Source organism: Palaemon carinicauda, chromosome 16 (genome assembly GCF_036898095.1).
Source record: "Palaemon carinicauda isolate YSFRI2023 chromosome 16, ASM3689809v2, whole genome shotgun sequence".
Taxonomy (NCBI): domain Eukaryota; kingdom Metazoa; phylum Arthropoda; class Malacostraca; order Decapoda; family Palaemonidae; genus Palaemon; species Palaemon carinicauda.
Window position 1 is genome coordinate 63,696,996 of NC_090740.1, and position 16,478 is coordinate 63,713,473.

General features: G+C 43.8%; 1 protein-coding gene across 1 annotated transcript in view; it reads right to left on the reverse strand.

Annotated features, from left to right (window-relative positions):
• Positions 1-1,033: 1,033 nt before the first annotated feature.
• LOC137655748 (protein artemis-like) overlaps positions 1,034-16,478 on the reverse strand; it is a 116,809-nt gene continuing 101,364 nt past the window's right edge. The window contains 1 exon segment of the mRNA XM_068389811.1: positions 1,034-5,149. Within this exon segment, the coding sequence (XP_068245912.1) occupies positions 3,551-5,149 (1,599 nt within the window). The 3' untranslated portion in view covers positions 1,034-3,550.

A 16,478-nucleotide genomic window follows, 5' to 3' on the forward strand; every position in this document is an offset into this window, starting at 1 on the left:
AATAAATGAGTAAACAGTAACAGGAAACAAGACACTAATGAAAAAAAAAAAATAACAAAACAATGAAAAGCACACCATGTAAAGGTAAAGGTGTCTGGTTTCAGTTCAAGTTTCATCAGAATAGATGCTCATCAGAATGTTAGCCAGGCAAGCCCAACCCCTCCCTCCCCTGTGGTGCCCAACCGTAGCAGTAGCCTCCCTAGTAAACGGCTTAAACTCACGGTCCTAGGCTGGGATCGATCTACCGCCATGCGAATGCTAGGCGAACAATTACCACTGTACTAGCCAGGAGGCTAATACAGTGTCCTATTCCATTAGAAGATCAGCAGGTTAAACTACTTACAAAATAAAACTTAATGACAGTAATATTTGGCATGAACGTCTTAAAACTTTCACTACGGTATAGAAAATACAGTAAAGGACAGAGCAAAAGTATCTAAATTGTGATATGTTAAACACCCAGCTAAGTGCCACTGATGGGACTAGTAGTCTTGATAGATATTACTTCAACATTTCCTCAATTTGTCAACTTGAAGGTCTCCAGAAATAAAACCTTTCGTGTCCTACTGCCTCGCATCTCATCATACAAAACCAAATATTCCACTTCTAAGCAGGGTTATCTGCAAGTTGCGGTGTACACTTTATAATTTTAGATCTCAATACCACCAAGTGTTTTGATTAATAATGCCATTTTCAGTTTATTATTATCATTTGTAACAGATGAATATAATAATTATTAAAAGATAAGTTTAAATTTCCTAAAATCCATCTTTTTTACGTTATCACCACTATTGGTAATTATATCTTCTGTTTTATTAATACTTTATCGCAAATAACTTTTATTATAATATCGATAATCAAGATAATATTTATCATCATTAATACACTTCCTTTCACATAATTTTTTTGCATTGTGTCATGACTACAGGTATATAGTTACTATTATGTAATTTTTGTTAAGAGATTTCAACAAATTTTCATACTGTACTGGACTTTTATTATTTAGTATTTATTATCTCTATGAACTTTATATCACAAAATTTATTTGCATTCAGAATTGTGGCATTTTCTTTCTTAATGAAATATTGTCCCCATCATCTTTTTCTTTAAGCTTCACCCATTCAGGGCTCGCCACATCAGATTGTCTGTCTCCTCTACTTCTATACTCTGAATCCTCCTCTGTCACACAAATTGCTATCATATATTCTATTATTGAATCCATAAAACTCATCTTAGGACTTCCTCTCCTCTTTCTACCTGAAGGCTCCATGCTTAGTATCCTCCTCCCTACATATCTTCTTCCCTTCTCTTCCCCTGCCCAAACCACATTAAGTCTTGCTTCCTTTGCTTTCTTTCCAACTGATTAACATGTGCAGTTCCTCTTATGAGTTTATATCCGACCTCAACCTTCCTTGTTGACCGCTCGAGAACATCAACATTCTAATTTCCGCAACTTCCATCTCTGCTTCTTGGTTGAGGGTACAGTCTCCTAACCATACTGTCTTCTCTGGTTGTTAAATTGTGTCTTTCCATTCAAAGTGTTTATGCACTAATATAATTACTGTCGTCACATAACAGTTGCTAATGAATGATCAATTTAAAATTATATAATATAAATTGGTCAGTTATTTTTCTTTCACAGTCAGCTATTATAATTTACTTTCAGTTTACAATAAATCCCTAAAGCCCCAATTTCACTCTTTTTATGTTCTTTTAAGATATCAGCATTAAACATATATAGTACATGATCAGCAGAAAGCTTTATATCCAATGCTTAGCTTCAGTTCTTTCATTTAATTTTTAAGTTTAAAAAAAAATATGAAAGCAATAAATTGTATTCAGTCTAATAATCTTTTTTATTTTTTACAAAAAATATTAATAACTTCTAAAACCAACATTTAACAACATATATTTTTCTCTACTCCAAAACATTACCACTGACATTGAATCAGCTACAATACTGCTGAAATTTTAATACAATTATCAGCAGATTTTGTGTTATGCACTTAGCGGAATTTTGATACGGAATGTACAATGTATGTATATGTATATACAGTCACAATCAGCTGCCGTGATGTGTACAATACAAAATCCCAGATACACAGCTCATCATCAAATAATCCCAGATCAATAGATCAAATATAGTGGAATATGAAATTATAAAAAATAATTAATAAAAATATTCTTAGAACAATAAATGCATTCCGTACTGACATAGCATAGAAAGTTTGCAGTACCTTTGACTACAAATTATTACATTAACACCTTGGGAAAGAACATCAGTTAACACACTATAAAATTATCCAATTGAATAAACCATCTCGATCAAACTGAAGTTATCTTTATAGGATTCCAGGATTCTTGGCAAAACAAGAAGCTAATTTTCTTTTGAATGCCAATTACAAAAGTGTAGTATTCTCATTAGTTGATTAAAAGTTCTATCAGAGGGACAGAAGTGTATGACATAACTCGCAAAGATAAAAACAATCCTTAATTACTGTCAGGAGTTAAAACATTAAAAATACCTTATTAAAAGAAATAGCAATTAAAAGGACATAACCAAAATGTACGCATAATAAATTTGGAATTATACTGAGAGACTTTCATTCTAAAATGAGACAATCTAGCTCAATTCAGCAGGATTACAACTATTTTAAGTACTTGGCTATAAGGAAGAAAACTGACTAATAATTCACAGCAATTCATTCTGGAAAGTATCCAATTTGGTCCTATAATGTTAGACAGTTAAAGGAATACATTAGGGAATGTAAGCACAAGTTTGTATAACTCTGGGGAAATAATTGCATTACACTTTGTAAAGCAAACATTTGCTCCGGCCAGAGCATATCCCTCCTTTGCCAATCCTAAATCATCTTCACAAAAATAATGAGTATTTGAATAGACAGCAAGCATAAGGGAAAACCAACAAAGATACAACATTAAACAGCAATCTTGAAGTTGAGAAAAATTAAGCTGGTGTGGAATGTATCCAATCATCCACTGATCTGCACCACAAATGCCATGGGCAGCAACCTCCAATTTTTGATACCCAAAATGTCTTACGTGGGTAAAAACTTAATGTACCATCATATCAAAGAAAAGTAGAGCTTTCAACATCCAATTAATCTAGTTAATCCCACACGATCTACATCTATTTTGAAGGGGATTCACTAAATTTCTGTATCTTACTTTTAGAGGTGCAAATCTTACTCCATATGCAAAAACTATTTCAGCCAGTAACAAGCACTTCTAATAAAAGTTTGTATGACGCACAGGTACAATAAACACTAGCCTTTTACCATCAATTTTATATATTATTTAGTTCAGCCCAGTCTTTTAAAATTAAGGAAAGGGGAATTTGAGATTTTAATGTTGATTTGAGACAGCACCTACATATTCTATTGAAAACAAGATCAACTACAAAGGTTTAAGCCAACTCTCTGCTTCTAAGTGCATCAGCTTCAACAGTGCCTGACATGAGAAGTACTATGAGGTCCTGAATGACTGCTCAAGCAACCCTGACTTATCATAAACAAATACAGTATATACATTATTTACAAAAACGTTGCTGATCCAAAGTAACTACCTCCACTTCATTGTCTCTGCGGCGAGTAGTTTTCAAACAAGATGACCTCTCCGTATAGTCTTGAGTCTTTACGGTCACTCCACTGACCTGAGGTGTGCGTATTAACAAATCCTCTAAATCAGGAGTGCAATCACTATCACTCACCAAATCAACAATACCTCCAGAACTTGTTGTCAATGGAGACTTCAAAGGGGGTACACTGCTGCTACTACTTGACCCAGCAGAATCAATGCCAGAAGAATCACTCGGTGAAGAAATGGGGATGTGTGTTCTGGAGTCTGCAGCCGAGATAAAATCTCGTTCCTGAGGCAATGCAGCAAGTGGCGGACCACAAATGACAGATGGCCGCGAGGTGGTTGGGCTCGTACGTTGATTCAACTCGCTGCCAGTTGGCTGGTCTGGAGGCAGTTCATCGACCAGCATAACATCCAAATCAGATGGCTCCCCAGAGCTCCCACTAAGTACAACAGTAACATTTGTTTCATCTGATACTTGAGATTCACTGGCTTGGTCTGATGGTGAAGACACGGTAATCAGAGGAAGACTGCGATCAGTCTCAGGACTAGGAAATAAGTCAGGAGAAACTATGCCTTCACGGTCAGGTTCAGGTAAGGGCAATGACGATGATCGTGGTCCAAAAGTAGGCTTTGGTTCAATCTTGATACGTTTATCTCCTTCCTCATGAACTGGAGTAGAGAAATACTTGTGCTTATACCACATCTTGCGACTTCGTTTTATAGCACTTTCCCCTGCAACACCTGCCGAAGATGCAGGCCTATCATCGACTATCAACGTACTCTCTCTTGTATCATCTGAAAAAACACTAACCAAGTCGATGCTATCCTGACTCCCATGAGTTTTATTGAAACTAGAAAGTGAATGAGTATCTCCATCATCATCCACATCTACAGACATCTGCTGTGAATTAAAAGCCCCCCTATATGATTCCCCACTCGTTCTACTACCTGAACCAGCACTCATCATTTTACCACAACTGGTGTGAGACATTTTCACTATCACATTTCTGGCTCCACTATCACTAACAGTTTCAATTGAACTAGACATGTCAAATTTATTCATAAGGTTAATTTTGGCAATATTAGACAGTCTATCACTTTGTTGGTCATCTTGACTAGACTCGGGAGTGTTTCCATATTTACATTGATACATAGATATGGGTGAAGGAGTGTAGGGATCTACCCATTCCAATTTTGTTCCTGGTGATCCCTGAAGCGTCTCATTCCCAGAAGTACCGGCACCATTATTTGGCACAGCCCCTTCCAAAGCTTCACAACGGGCTTCTCCCTCCAGACTAAGAGAACCTTTCATGTTCCCTCTTGGAGTTGGAAGAACCAATGTCATATTAGAGTCACTATGTCTTCTCCGTTTACTTGGTGATGTCAAAAACCCATCCAACATGGCTGCTTCTAAGGTGCTACTATTACTCTCATTACTTTGCAACTGCCTCTTAAAAGAGCCCATACTTCGGCGCTGAGTACCTCCATACTCTATGCTATAATGATCTCCAGAACGATTCAAAGCTTCATGAAGCAATTTCAAAACCTGAAATGGAAAACTTTATTGCCACCCATCCTCTCACTTGGTTCTGCGGTAACAATAAAAACAATACAAGATTTTTATGCTTTAATATGTTGTTTAGAGACTTGAAATTCATAGAAAAGGATCTTTTTTATTCTAGTTAATTATTCCAATAATTACAAATTTTTTTTTTTGCTGTTCTTCCTCAGGAGGGTGCTAACTTAACCTGGGCAGCCATTAACCTTTACAACTTTAAGTAAATTTTTTTTATAGCTCTCCCCATTATTATGAACGAAAAATTATCTGGTGTAGTGCTTTTCCAATTAGATGGCTGCCCGTTCTACTTGTCTATTCCCAATTGGGAGTGTATCATGAACCTCGTAGAACCTTTCCTACCATCAAGCATGCGTGTGCGGACTATTTTTCGAAAAACAATTATTTGAAAGACAATTGTTCGAAAAACTTTTTTTCGAAAAATTACAAAGTTGTTTGAATATGATTTTGTTCGAATTTACAATTGATTTTATTGCAAGATATTCGAATAAGCAATTTTTCGAAATTTATGTTGTTCGAATCCATTAGCATACAGTACTTTACTTAACCATAAAGGAGAATAGGCTTAATGTTAATTAACGAATATTCTATATTTATTCAAATTTATTTATATTTCTTTGCACATTTATGTCAAATAAAAATTTTTTAAAACCAATTAGAAATCAATACTAATATAAAAAAGGAAATCAGACATTTCATTACATCCTTAGATTATGGGCTACTGTACGAAGATACTTGATCTCGTCATGATACTCTTCAAAGTTGTCAACTGGTTTCTTGAAACGTATTGCAGTATCTTTATATTTCCGGGTGCTTCTTCCACATTCTTCCCCTCTATTTGATTTTGCAATTTCAATTTTATTGAGATTGTTCTCTTTTAAATGCGTAGATGAGTTTCCATAATGATGGGTGAACAGCGCTGACTTGCTGAGAAAATGCTGGATGCCAACCCTCAATCGAATTATTTGTCTTTGGAGATTATTCTTAACTCTTTCAAAGCAAGACCAAATATTTATATCAAACAAAGGTGAACGACGAGCATTTCGCCTACCTGGTCGACCAAGCCACGTATCTTCAAAATAATCTATTACCATAAGTAATTCGGGTAAAAATACCTCCAGTTCTACTAAATTTTCAAAAATGTCAATAACTTTCTTCTAGGATAAATGCCAGTGCTAATGGCATTCGAATTTTCACTGAAAACTCTACGTCATTCAACTACTCATTCGATTATACATGTTTATTGTCAAAAGCAGGATTTGTTTGCGGTTGATTTTATTTTCATAAATGAATTTAAATAATAAACAATGCAATCGAGTTGTTTTTCATTATAACTACTCATTCGCTTATAAACCGCAAAAATAATAAATTCTTACTCTTACTTAACAAGTCAGTTTAACTCATGGATTCGAACAATATTAATTTCGAAAAATTGTTTATTCGAATATCTTGTAATTCAATCAATTGTAAATTTGAACAAATACACCTTCGAACACAATTGTTTTCGAATAATTGGTTTTCAGAAAAAAGTTTTTCGAACAGTTCTCTTTCGAAAATTGTTTCTCGAAAGATCGTCAGCAAATCTCGAGCATGAGGAGGGAGGGAAATGCTAATGATTATCAATAACCTATAAATTATTTTTACTTCAATGAATCTTCCAGTAGTTCACTGCTACATACAAAACTAATGTAGAAGGAGAGCAATGGTGACCATGTTATGATTCAAGTCTTTCCAGACCCCCTAGTTGTAGGATACATCGCCAACAAAGCCTTGACAAAACTCTATGCCATTGTGTGCTTTTCCCAAATTACCTAATGTTAGCAGTCCAGTGCTGTAACTCATTACTATTATTATTCCTAGGTGAGCTACAAACACTGTTGGAAATGCATAATGCTATAAGCCCAAGGGTCTAACAAGGAAAATAGCCCAGTGAGGAAAGGAAATAAGGAAACATAGAATAGTGTGCCTGAGTGTAACTTCAAGAAGAGAAATTTAACCCAAGATAGTGAAACAACATGGTACAGAGTCTATGGCACTACCCAAAACTAGAGAACAATAGTTTGATTATTGAGTGTACTTCTCCTAAAAGACATGCTTACCATAGCCAAATAGTCTCTTCTACACTTACTAAGTGGAAAGTAGCCACTGACCAATTTGAGTGAAGATGAATTTTCAGGGTATCACAGTGTTGTCAGGTCTAGGAGGAAAAAGGAGAATGTGTGAAGAATGGGCCAGACTATTCGGTATGTGTATAGGTAAAGGGAAAATTAACCATAACCAGAGAGGGATCCAATGTAATACTATCTGGCCGGTTGAAGGACTCAATAACTCTAGCAGTAGTATTTCAAAGGGTGGTTTGTGCCTTGGCAAAGCTACTGCACTAATATCTATATTAAACTCTTATTCCTTCCACTTATATCTAATCTAAAGTAAGTAACGTGCTTGCCTAAATATAAAAGACCTATTTTAACGTTGTAACTATTCTTAAAATATTTCATATCAATTGTTCATTATCTTTCTTGTACAGTAGTTTCTCTATTTCCTTATTTTCTTTCCTCACTGGTCTATCTTTCCCAGTTGGAGCCTTTAAGCTTATAGCATCTGGCTTTTCCAGCTATGGTTGAAACTTAGCTAGTAATAATAATAATAACTATTACTTACCTACATGTATCGCTTGCTGCTACAAGAAGTCCCAAGATCTCAAGCAACCTCAAATCTTGCTCCTAAATTACTTGGCTAATGCAAGGCAAAATCTGAGACTGCGGTCTTTCTCCACTGAGTTACTTGTAAAACTCTTTCCAAAGACATGTTCTTGAAGGAATTCAGGCAAGTGTCACTCCCCTGATGCTTCTGGGCATTCACCTTAACCAACTTCAAACCCTTTTTGCCTCCATCCTTGTGAGCTTCAATGATCATGGACCAGACATTCTTTGACAAAGGTGAGGTAGGCAACTCAAATCCGTAGAAAAAATTCCTGGCTATGCCCTTGATCTATGCTGTCCTGTTCAGTTGGAGCTACTTAGGTTTCACTGGGTAAGAGACGATTTCTGCTGGATCATTGCTAATAATAACCTTTGAAGACAGTACTTTTAAAATGACAAATTCGGAGATAATTTGTATTTTTCCTTACCATACAAACCTTAGCTATTTACATAGGGTATTACTTTCAGCGTAGCTGAAATGACGAGCCATTAGATTTTTAAAGAGGGTTAACTACCCTCTCGCTAGCTAGCGAGGGGATAGGGGAGGGGTAGCTTGCTACCCCTCCTCCCTCACACACCGGTGAACTGCTTCACTTCGCTTAAAGGTAGGACTTGCCTTGGGAAGGGACAGGGCTGGCGGGCAAATATGTGTAAATAGCTAAGGTTTGTATGGTTAGGAAAAATACAAATTATCTCCGAATTTGTCATTTGTTCTGTAACCGAAATACAAACCACGCTATTTACATAGGGTGACTTACCCCTTAGGAAGGGTGGAAAGTCCCCAGCCTACTGGCTTTGGCTTTACCCGGGGACTCAGAATCCGAGTGAGCAGCACTTCGAGAAAGAGAGTCCCTGCACCTCGCAAGTTCCTTGCTCCGCAAGGAACGTGCGGCCTACATAAGCTTGTGTGTGGAGGGAAGAAGTGTGACTTGTCCTAGGAGGTCAACCTGAAGTCCTTTAGCTGGAATTCTAGGCTAGGACGTTCCCAATACCACCTCGTCAGGGTATGGGGGACGTGACAGTATTATCTTAATACTAGGAACACAAGGAAGCATGGTTTACCTGCAGAGGTTTGAGGTCAGCTAAGCAGAGAACCAGGATGCTGCTTTCCCCAGGAGAGGGGAGGATGAAGAAAGAAGTAAGGGCCAGACATGCTTCTTCCATTCATGCAGTCTAAAACCGGGTAATAATGCCCTCAACCTTCTGCTACCTGTCCAATAAGGAGCCTGAGGTTAGACCAGCTGTTGTGTAGCCACCACAGGGCGATAGAAAATGTATTGAGGCTCCTGTGGGTCACGTCCTGCAGGTAGTGGGCTGTGAAGGTCGTTTGACGCTTCCAGACTCCAGCTTGTAGCACCTGCGTCACAGAGAAGTTCCTCTTGAAGGCCAGGGGCGTTGCGATGTATCTGATATCGTGTGCTCTAAGACGACGTGACGGAGGAGGGTCTGGATTCAGGGCGTGATGGATGACCCTTTGAATCCAGGCTGAAAAGCCATTCTTGGTGACCCTCCTCTCTGTCCTTCCTGTGCTCCCAAACAGAGCTTGCACATGAGGACGAACTGCAGCTGTTCTTTAATATAACCCCTCCGACTCCTTACTGGGCACAGTAGGAGAAGGTCTGGGTCATCTGTTACAGAACGGAGACTCGAAATCCTGAAGGAGTCGAACCGAAGGTCCAGGACTCCCAGATTTTGAGTCTAGTAACCCACTCAGGGACGAACCTGAACGTTACCTCCCCCTATCCTCTTGAATGGGCGACGTCGTACGAGAGACCATAAAGATCACTGACACGCTTGGCCGAGGCCAGAGCGAGCAGGAGCACCGTCTTCCAAGACAGGTGACGATTAGAAGCCTGACGTAATGGTTCGCAAGGAGATCTCTTAAGAGCCTTAAGAACCCGAATCATGTTCCATGGAGGAGGTCTCACTTCTAACTGGGGGCAGGTAAGATCGTAGCTTCGTATGAGCGAAGAAAGATCCAGCGGGGAGGAAATGTCTATTCCTTTCAGCCTGAAGGCCAGGCTTAAGGCTGAGCAATAGGCATTCACCGCCGAGAGCGAAAGTCGTATTTCCTCCCGCCGATAAACAATAACTCCGTTATTGCTGGAATAGAGGCATCAAGGGGAGAGGTACCTCTCCCACGACACCAACCACAGAAGACTCTCCACTTCGCCTGGTAGACCCCTGCGGATGACTTTCGCAGGTGTCGAGACATCCGGTCCGCAACTTGTTGCGGAACGCCTCTCTCTGGGAGGAGGCGCTGGATAGTCTGCTGGCGTGAAGCCGAGGCGATGCTACGGCTTGTGGTAGATGTTGCAGTGTGGTTGTTTGAGTAGCTCGTGTCGTGGGGGAAGCTCTCTCGGGAGTTCCGTCAGGGGATGCAGAAGGTCCGGGAACCGTTCTGCATGATGCCGCAGCGGAGCTATCAGAGTCATCGACAGGTTGACCGATATTCTGGTCTCGTTGAGCCCCCTTCTCAACAGACAATTGTGGGAAGACGTAGACGTCGATGTTGTCCCACCGTTGTAGGAAGGCATCTTGCCAGAGTGCCTTGAGGTCTGGGACTGGGGAGTAGTACAGCAGCAGCATGAAATTCAAGGCTGTCGCGAACAGGTCCACAAAGTCAGGACTTGATGACTACGAGGGGGGGCCGAAGACCACTCGGTACTCTCTATATGTGAGGCCCTGCTCAGACTGTCGGAGAGCACATTCCTTTGCCCGGAATGAAGCGAGCCGATAGGGTATTGAGTGAACTTCGGTTCATCTCAGTATCTCTACTGCAAGATGAGAAAGCTGTTATGAAAAGGTACCTCCCTGCTTGTTGAAATAAGCCACTACCGTGGAGTTGTCGCTCACGGAGTGACTCGCCACGGTCTGTTGGAGCTGTTGAAGGGCCAGAATACGGCCTTCATATCTAGCAGATTGATGTGGAGGTACCCTTCTGGTTCTGACCATAGGCCTGATTCAGAACGTGCCCCCCCCCCCTTCTTTTGACGAGTCCGAGAACAGCATCAAATGCGGAGGAGGGACGAGAAGATCCATTCGCTTGCAAGGTTCCCTAAGGTCGACTACCACTGCAGGTCCCAAAGGGACCAGAATGTCCGGGGAATCGTTGTCTTGATTCCACCGGGACTTGGGCCGCCAATGCAGGGATCTCATCCTGAGGTGGCCGTTTGGAACTAGACGGGTCAAGGAGGAAAGGTGACCTAGGAGGCGTAACCAAGATTGGGCAGGAAGCTCTCCTCGTCTGAGGAAAGGTTCTGTGATTCTCCTCAGCCTTGCTATCCTGTCATCTGATGGGAAGGCTTGGAGATTGGAGTCTAATATCATGCCTAGATATCCCAGTTGTTGAGATGGAAGCAGAGAAGACTTCTCGAGAATTACCATGATCCCTAGATCTTGGCAAAGTCCCAGAAGCTTGTCTCGGTGTCGAAGAAGGGTCGATTCTGAGATAGCCTGGGTTAGCCAGTCATCCAGAAAGCGAAGGAGACAGATGCCGCTCCTGTGTGGCCATGAAGATATCAGGGTGAACATTCCAGTGAACACCTGCGGAGCTGTGGAGAAATCAAAACACAGCACCTTGAACTGGTATATCTTGTTGTCTAGGCTGAATTTCAAGTACTTCCTAGAAGACGGATGGATTGGGATCTGGAAGTACCTGTCCTTCAGATCCAGTGTGCACATGAATTCTTGTGGTCTCACTACAAGTCTGATCGACTCTGCTGTTCCACGCTGAACGAAGTTTGTTCGACAAACTTGTTCAGGGCTGAGAGGTCGATGACAGGTCTCCAGCCTTTCGACGCTTTCTACAAGAAAGAGTCGACTGAAAAAACCGGGGGGGAAGCCATCGATGACCTTTTGGAGAGCATCCTTCTAGAGCATGGTCTCGACTTTTACCCGAAGGGTTAGCCCTTTGACGATCCCATGGCATAGGAGCTCAGCGACACTGGATTCGCTGTCAGTGGAGGTAGAGATGTTAAGAACGGGACGCGATATCCTTGGCTGATCACGGAGATTGTGCAGGAATTGGTCCCGAGTTGCTGCCACCTGAACGTGCAATCTTAGGCATCCCCCTACTGGAGACCATGCAGGGGGGTTGCCAATACTAACGTTTGTGGCCTCGGCTGCTCCCTCTAGGATTATTGCCTCCCCAGGAGGACTTCCCGCCCTTCTTGTCTCTGACAGGAGGGGGCTGTTGTTTAGACACCTTGTCTCAGCTGCCGGGGCCGGTTCCCATATCCTAGACTGACGAGGCTGTTGTTGTTGAGGCTCTGGAGGCTTGAGGGTCTGGATGCAAGCGCCTTTGGAGGAGCGAATCATGATTTGACTTTCTCCACCTCTCAGCTGTCCGTTCTCCGTCCTTGGGTTCAAAACAAGCTCTTTCCCAGGATGGAAGTGTGTCTGAGCTTGCCGACATCCATGGTTGGGACTTCCGAGAGGAACCTCTTGGTCACTGCATCTCAATGCTTCAACATCGAGTTTACCCACAAGTTCGAAACTTGGTGAGCCGGGAAACGATGGTGCTCGTGCCCGAGAGGAAGAAAGTTTCCATGACCTTCCTGGAGCTCTCCTTGGACAAATTCTTGGATCCCAACAGGATGCCCAGGGGTCCAAGCCAGATGACCAGCCACGAAGTGGCCTGCATGGCACACTTTGTGGCTTTCTCCTGGCTTAAGATCTCCGAAGTCGAGAATGTCAACTGCCGGGCGGAGAGTTTCTCGAGAGAAAAATTTCCCTGGTAAGCACCTTCCAGGGAATGGTGGAGAGGAAGAGCTACACCAGGCTCCCCCATGATCTCGAAGTACCTCCTCTGCTGACGGCTGACAGACGCAGTGTCAGCGATTCCCGCTGGAGGGAAAGGAATCGAACGATCCTAAGGAGTAGAGATGATGGGGCCTGCCTGAAAAGACGGAGAAGAATATTGCCCAGACCTCTCTGAAGATTCTTCCTGCTCTTGCACATGCCATGCTCTGCGTTTACGGGGTGAAGATTGTGACGATGGTCTGGAAGTACGCGCTCCAGAAGACTCGCCAGGTTGCCCGTGTTACGAAACCCAATGGGAATCGCGGTCGAAATCACCCTGGCGCTCGCGCGATGGTAAAATCGTTGGTTCGCAGGCGAGTGGGCGAGCAGGCGAAAGTGCGTGTGGGCGCGCAGGTGAGGGTGAGCGCGGTTGTAAGGGCAACGCTAGCAGTCGGGAGACCGATGGCGCGTAGGCAAGCGATGGCGCGTTTTGCAAGCGATGGCTCGTTGGCGGGCGATGGCGCGTTGGCGAGCGATGGCGCGTTGGCGAGCGATGGCGCGTTGGCGAGCGATGGCGCGTTGGCGAGCGATGGCGCGTAGCGGCCGATCGCGTACAGGAGGGATAACGCGTGGGCGCGTTGGGGACCTACGGCGATCTGAAGCTTGGGCGCGTTGGGGACCTACGGCGATCTGAAGCGTGGGCGCGTTGGGGACCTACGGCGATCTGAAGCGTGGGCGCGTTGAAAACGCTAGCACGCAGGCGAAGAATCGCGTGGTCGCTAGGAGATCGCTGGCGCGTAGGAGATGGTTGGCGCGCAGTTGCACGGCCAGAAGATATCAGCGAGGGTGTGGAACCAGATGGTGAGGTTGCGTGCAAGGGCGACCGCTCGTGGGCGGGCACAGGAGACTTCTCGTGGGCGCGCAGAGACTAAATCAAGTCTGCAAGTGCGCACCTGTGAAGGTGCGCAGACGATGGCTTGCGCGTGGGCGAGCTCTGAGGAAGCGCAGGAGATCGTCGGCTTGAAGGCGAAAGAAGAATCTCCTACCTGCGCCGGTAGATCGTGGGCGCGTGGCGAACGTTGGAGCGCATTGCGCACATCAGGAAAGAGCGCGCAGATGTGCGCTGGCGAGCAGGCGATCATGGGCGTTTAGCGAAAGAACAATCTCCTTGCCTGCGCCCAGATCCGGAGGTCGTGGGCGCGTGGGAGAAGCGTGCTGGCGAGCAGGTGATCGTGGGCGGTCAGGAGACCATAGGCGCACATGGCGCGTAGCAGGAAAGGGCACGCAGATATGCGCTGGAGCACAGAAGGTCTCAGAAGCGCAGGTGAGCGCTGGCGATCAGGAGATCTACGGCGAGACACAGCTACAGGAGATCGCTGGATCGCAGGAATGTTGATTCAGCAGAAGACTGGTCCACAGCAGGCGAGCGCTTGCGCGCGCTAGAAGATCGAGGGCGAGCAAGTAAAACCTGGCCCTTAAGGGACTTACCCACATTGGAATAAGCCCTTTTGCCCAGAAGGGACCGGTGCCCGTCGGACACCGAGGTGCGTTGGCGCCCACTGCGCATCTGCGTCCAGGAACGGAGATGAGGACAAGAAGGTCTAGCAGGTGTCGGAGATCGCGAACGATCTGCCGAAGATCTAGCGAAGCAGCTGCAACGGTCTGTTCTCGTCAAAGAGGATCCTCTGAAGATGAAGACGACCACTGACAGGAGCACCATCATCAGTCCTCCGAAGAGTAGTCTTTGTAGTGAATTCCCCCGAAGGGGAGAATCACTTGCAGGAGAGACCGTTGGACTCAGCTGCCCCCTCGAAGGATGTTCGGAGGGGGGAACTGAGCCTTCAGCAACATCAGCAACAACACCAGGAGTCCTAGGAAGAGGAGTCTCTAAGAGTGTCCTCTCTCGCGAACGAGAGGGGTAAGCACTTCGTAGAAGAGACAAGAAGAACTGATGATGGCGCCCGTTAGGGCCGTTGGATCAGCAAGCAGACCTATAAAGAGCAATCCTCCGAAGAGGAGCTCCCGCAGCTGCTCAGCCCCTTGAGCGTTGCAAGTGTGACCGCTCAGCACCAAGAGCATAGTTGCATGAAGCCATGGTCCGAACTTGCAACCACTCAGCCCCTTGAGCATGGTTACAAAAACGGTCGCTCAGCACCAAGAGCATAACCGCCCAAGGACCAGGAACTAATCAGGAATTATTAAGGTAAGAGAAATTCCCCCCCCCTGAAGGGGAAAAAAACTCATACCTGGGAGGGGAACCTCCCTCGGAAGGGAAAGACCCATCCATGGAGGCGAACCTCCTGAGCGTTCTAAGATGAACTAAAGAGCTGCCAGTTGTCACGGGAGAACTTCAGGAGAAGGGAACACACCCATGACGAAGTCCTATAGAGGAGGCAGCAACAGCAGACTCCCCAGGCCCAACAGGGCAGCTCTGCATCGTTGTCACGTTAGGCAAACGAAAAAACTAGATCGTTAGCTGTGAAAATAAATAACTAGTTAACATTCATTCCCCCGGGGAAACTCAGAAGAGAAAACCCCGAGGGAAAAGAACATAAGAATTACACAACAGGTATGTGCCCTCCTCCCCCAATGACACTCACGGGGAAAGGGGAAGGAGGAAAACTGTAACAAAAACAGAATTATAACAATTATAATTATGTAATTCAAAAAGGAATGTTCACTAATAGAAAGAACGAATGAACCCCGAAGGGAAGCGTTCTACACGGAAACTGAAAAGTAAACAAACACAATTAGATTTCGTAAAAAATAATTGAGACAAAATAAACGGAGTAGCAACTCAACCCGCAACGGGAAGGAAGCTACCGTAATACGTAGTAGTAGTAAAAGGGTGAACGACCTCAAGAGAGAGAGAGAGAGACCGTAGTCAAACTAAACTCCCATGTTCCCTTCGCTGCTAGACCAAGTTCCCCGTAGGGAAGGAGGAACAGCGGAGAAAACAGATTAAATAAAGTCCAGCGATGACCATTCCCCACGGCGCCCGATAATCAGAAGCTGAGGGAAGGACCGCAGGACCAGGAGAGATCGCGACCCACGAAATGTCACCGAGGTGGCCTGGAACTACATGGTAACGTTGTTGTACACTACACACACACAGCACAAACACTGAAAGGAAAACTTACTGTATTTCTATACTCAAATATATACATAAACATAAAGAATGTTTACATATAAATTAAGTAAAGACAAAACATTAATGGCTGCCATGCGAGGGCGTGAACAGAAACGTCTGCTCGCCGTCCGAGCCAAAAGCGAAGTGAAGCAGTTCACCGGTGTGAGGGGGAGGAGAGGTAGCAAGCTACCCCTCCCCTACCCCCTCGCTAGCTAGCGAGAGGGTAGTTAACCCTCGTTAAAAATCTAATGGCTCGACATTTCAGCTACGCCGAAAGTAATACCCTATGTAAATAGCGTGGTTTGTATTTCGGTTACGGAACAAAGCCTGGTTAAAGCCTTCATCTTGAAATTGTTCTTAGCTCTACACTCTTGGAGGAAGCACGGAGAGAACTCTCATTTGAAAAACTTATCTTGATTGAAAGAGCCTGTAATTCTCTTATTCTCTTTCCAGATGCCACAGCTACTAAGAACAGCCTTAAGTAAAAATTTCTCAGACTGCTAGACTCTTGAGGGCTCAAAAGGCAGCTCTCTCGTGTACTGTACAACCGAGTAGATGTTCCATCATATTTTCACTTCAGCCTTTTTTCCTATAATGAAAAAAAACAATAGTATTCCTAACCACTTTAGCCTTTGATGCTTAAGGCCAAAAAGCTCTTCATGTACAGAAGAAATTTAAAGAACTTAATATTATTAAGACTTGTGTTTGTAGGTGACACAAACTT